The sequence below is a fragment of the Cryptomeria japonica genome, chromosome 1 (genome assembly GCF_030272615.1).
Source record: "Cryptomeria japonica chromosome 1, Sugi_1.0, whole genome shotgun sequence".
Classification (NCBI taxonomy): domain Eukaryota; kingdom Viridiplantae; phylum Streptophyta; class Pinopsida; order Cupressales; family Cupressaceae; genus Cryptomeria; species Cryptomeria japonica.
Window position 1 is genome coordinate 122356690 of NC_081405.1, and position 4029 is coordinate 122360718.

General features: G+C 41.6%; 1 protein-coding gene across 1 annotated transcript; it reads right to left on the reverse strand.

The window, feature by feature from the left end:
• Window positions 1-572: 572 nt before the first annotated feature.
• LOC131856673 (glycine-rich cell wall structural protein-like) lies at window positions 573-1163 on the reverse strand. The gene has a single exon (XM_059208543.1). The coding sequence runs from the start codon at window positions 1161-1163 to the stop codon at window positions 573-575; it is 591 nt and encodes a 196-aa protein (XP_059064526.1).
• Between the last annotated feature and the right edge of the window lie 2866 nt (window positions 1164-4029).

Consider the following 4029-nt stretch of genomic DNA (forward strand, 5'->3'; position numbering starts at 1 on the left):
ACCTATTAAAGGTTGAGTTCTTTCATTGTATTGTAAGGATTATCACATTACACATTTTTGTGAATATTGAGCTCTCTTTTTGAGCATATTTTTTGTGTATTTGTTTTATCTGTGATTTGCTTCCTTGCTTTTCCTTGTAACAGGTTTTTTAGCTTGCAGAGATCTTTTGGGCTCCTGTGGTGTTGTATTTTCTCAACTCTCACATGGTATCAGAGCTTCAAATCTGCAGCTATCTGTTCTTGTTTTGAGAATTTTTGCATTGGAAGCAAATCTGGGGTTTCAGGAAGTTTTTTTTGTCCTTAGGGATAGGCCTTTTTTTCTGAGCACTTTGGGCCTAAACGGACCTCACCATCGTGCTCAGAAGGCCCAAAAACCTTTATGGTCATATAAAACTTGCCTAGTTTTGGCTCCTGAGCCTCTGGGAGTATTTTTCTCCAGTACTAGGTCGTACGACCTTGGCACGTAATTCGAGAATTTTTTTTTTCAAAAAAATTATTTTTTGCCTTTTTACGGCATGCAGGCCGAAGTTTTGATTTTTTGAAAAAAAAAAAAAAAATCAAAAATCAAAAAAATCAAAAAAACATTTTTTTGTGGGGGTTCCCCACGGTACGGCCCCTGACAACCTGCATGCCGCACGCCGCCGCTGTCAGAGAGGGCCCTGCCGACATCCCTCGGCCCACCGTCGGCCTCGCCTTCCCAGCCCTAGCCGACGCTTCTCTCGGCCCTCGCCGGTGCTTCCCCGACTCCTTGCCTGCTGCAGCTTCCTGGCCGCAGCACCCGCCGACCTTCTCGCCTGCGGCCCCTTCCCGGCCCCCGTTGCCCGCAGCTCCCCGAACCCCGCCACTGGCCTTCCCGCCTATGGCCCCTTCCTGGCCCCCACCGCCTGTAGCTCCCTGGCCCCTACCGCCGTCCTTCTCGCCTGCGACCCCTTCCCGGCCCCCGTCGCCTGCACTGCGCCCGCGCCCAGCCACCGCTTCGTCCGTGACCTCTCTATGCCGTCGAAAATAGCCCGACCACCACTCATTCTCTGCCCTACCACCGGGTGCCACTCGGCCGCCACCACTGCGCCGCCCACTAGCCACCTCCGTCAGGCTCCTACCACCGGACCTCCTCCCTCTTGTCTTTTTAATGGGGGTTTCATTTTTTGGCCATATCTTGGGCATACAGAGTCGTTTTTCGAAAACAAATAGGCGTCGAAAAGATGGTTTTTAGCCGGACCTCGTGATGTTGGAATTTTTTCCAATTTTTCTGTTTGACTGTGTTTTTTAAGTGGGGTCTCTTTTTTGCACTCCGGGAGCCGCAGAATGAGCATCCGAACTCCGTTTTTCAAAAAAATTATATTTTTGGAAAGCGTGTTCTGTGTCCTTTCCAGCCATATGGGTTTTCTTTCCAGATTCTACTCCAGAAATGTTTTCTTCAGTTTTTTGCTTTTTCAGCACTCTGTGGATATCTTGGTTGTTTCAGGTTCTGGGATCTCTTCTCTGAGTAGGATGTCTCTATTTTGGTTCTCCTTTTTCAGTCTTTTCATCATTTTGTAAGCATTTCTTTTATGTAAACACACTGAGATAAAGTGCCATCATGCATTGTTTACTTGGGATCTTGCACATCTTGTGCCTTATTGTACATCCACTACTTATAAAGTGCCATGAGGGGGTTGATGTTTGCTTTTTGTTTGCCATCTACCTTTGTACAGTGAGTGTTCCTTCTATGACATTTGCCTCATGTTGTGTGTCAAGTGAGTGTTCCTTCCATGACACTATGTACTTTCTCTGTGCCTTCGATGTTCTTGGTTCTTCATCGTGCAGTTCTTGTTGGCCGTTCTTTTTAGTGCACCTGTCCTACTCCATTTTCAACATTATGGGGAGGTTTGTCCTGTTGGTTCTAATGCTTCCGTGGTTCAATTGATCAACTCTTCAAGCTTTGGTGTTTTCATGCCATTTGTATCTTCGATTTCAGTTGTTTGCCTTGTTTGCCTTCTGATTCGAGTAGTGTCATTTGAGGGCACTCATACAGATTACAGTCTTCTCTACCTGGTCATGTTCTATTTCAGTGGAGGCTCTTCAGATCAGCAGTTATTCTTCGACAGAGTTTGCAGGTTCTTCATGCTTCACTGGTGTTCTTTTCCATCTCTTTTTGGAGTAAATTTTTTTTCCCATGTGGTTTTTTCTATTTCTCCAGTTCATAGAGATTTCATTGTATTTGGGTATCTGATCGGGCCTTATTGCCGAGACCCATCTTTCTTTCTTTCAGTAGTTGTTCTAGGTTTTAGCTTCTCCCTAAGTCTAGCTTAAGGGGGTGTGTTAGAGTATTCGGGTATTTAATTGATTAATTAAACAATATTTGTTTAATTATTTAAGTTCCCTTTATCTCTTTTACACTTAAGCTAACATTAGGTGCATAATAATTAATTCTTTTATTAATTATTATGTGCAAACCTAGGTTTTCCCTTTTAGGGTTTCTTGACCTATTAAAGGTTGAGTTCTTTCATTGTATTGTAAAGATTATCACATTACACATTTTTGTGAATATTGAGCTCTCTCTTTTTGAGCATATTTTCTGTGTATTTGTTTTATCTGTGATTTGCTTCCTTGCTTCTCCTTGTAATAGGTTTTTCAGCTTGCAGAGATCTTTTGGGCTCCTGTGGTGTTGTATTTTCTCAACTCTCACAATATACACTTGCAAGGATAGCTAACTCACCAAGTCCGCACTCAGACAATCTTTGAGAATATTAGCATCATAAGCACTTACAACATCATTGATTGAAAATTAAATAAAACACTCTTTTCCAGCAGTCACATCTAATCAATTTCCAAATCAATATTTCATCTAGAATGAAATCCACATTAACATTCAACTGAATTAAACATGAATTCCTAGCAAACATTTAATTCATTTTCAGAATACATCTAAATTTACCAATTTGAATCTCTAATTCATGCCTTGATTTCCATAGGTAAATTTATTAATCACATAATAAAAAACACATGAAAATTCGCCATTTCATTTAACTCCAAAACCACTCTAAAATATAATACATTTATTAAAAATTAACTTTATTTCACTAACCGGTTTGAACCGGTAAAGGCACACGGTTAAGTGGGGGGCTAAGGCCAACCCACAATAGTGTCGCTGTCGGGGCCGCAGGCACTACCTGTCGGTAGTACTGCTGCTGACTGGTAGTAGGTAATACCATCTGGTACTGCTGTTGCCGACTGGTAGCAGGCACTACCGTCCGGTAGCACTGCTACCAACTGGTAGCAGTCCTACCGACCGGTAGTGCTGCTACTATCGGTAGCAGTAGCTACCGACTACATAGCAGTACTGCCGACCAGTAGTACTGCTACATGCGGGCAGCAGAGACTACCGACTTGCGTGGTGGGACTAGCCCGCCACGGGGTGAGTTAAGGTCCACGCAGAGGGTAGAAACATGCTTCCAAAGCATAATAAAAACAATAGGATGCAAAATGATAAGACTACAAAGGAAACCGATTCACTTCCAGATCATTTCACGGCACAAACACACAGTGCAAAAATTCAAAACACCAGGGATAGTTTCCTTAAAGGTAAATGGTGATCTGAAATCACACAATTATCCCAATACATATCGGTTAGGCAACAATAGAAGATTAAAATAGAAAAGAGAAGGATTAAGACCAAATTTCCTCACTTCCTTACACAGGAAGAATTCCTTGCATAAATCTCAAAGGGAAAAACTGATCTTTGCCAACATAAACCCCAAATCTTTTGCACTTAGATACCAATAAGCACACAACAAACTGAATCTAATTCATTCTATTTCAAATGGAAGAGGTAATCCAAGAAGTTGATTTCTAATAACAAACAACAAATAGAGAAATGAACCATTTCTTTCCTATATGCAACCATATGATATAAATTTCACAAAACCAACTATAATAGACACTCTTTCTTCCATTCCAATCGTTCCACAAGAATCTACAGGAATATTTGCATAATTTCAACACATAGGAAGAAAACTAAAAATTCCAAATTTAAATTGAAAACAAGAAG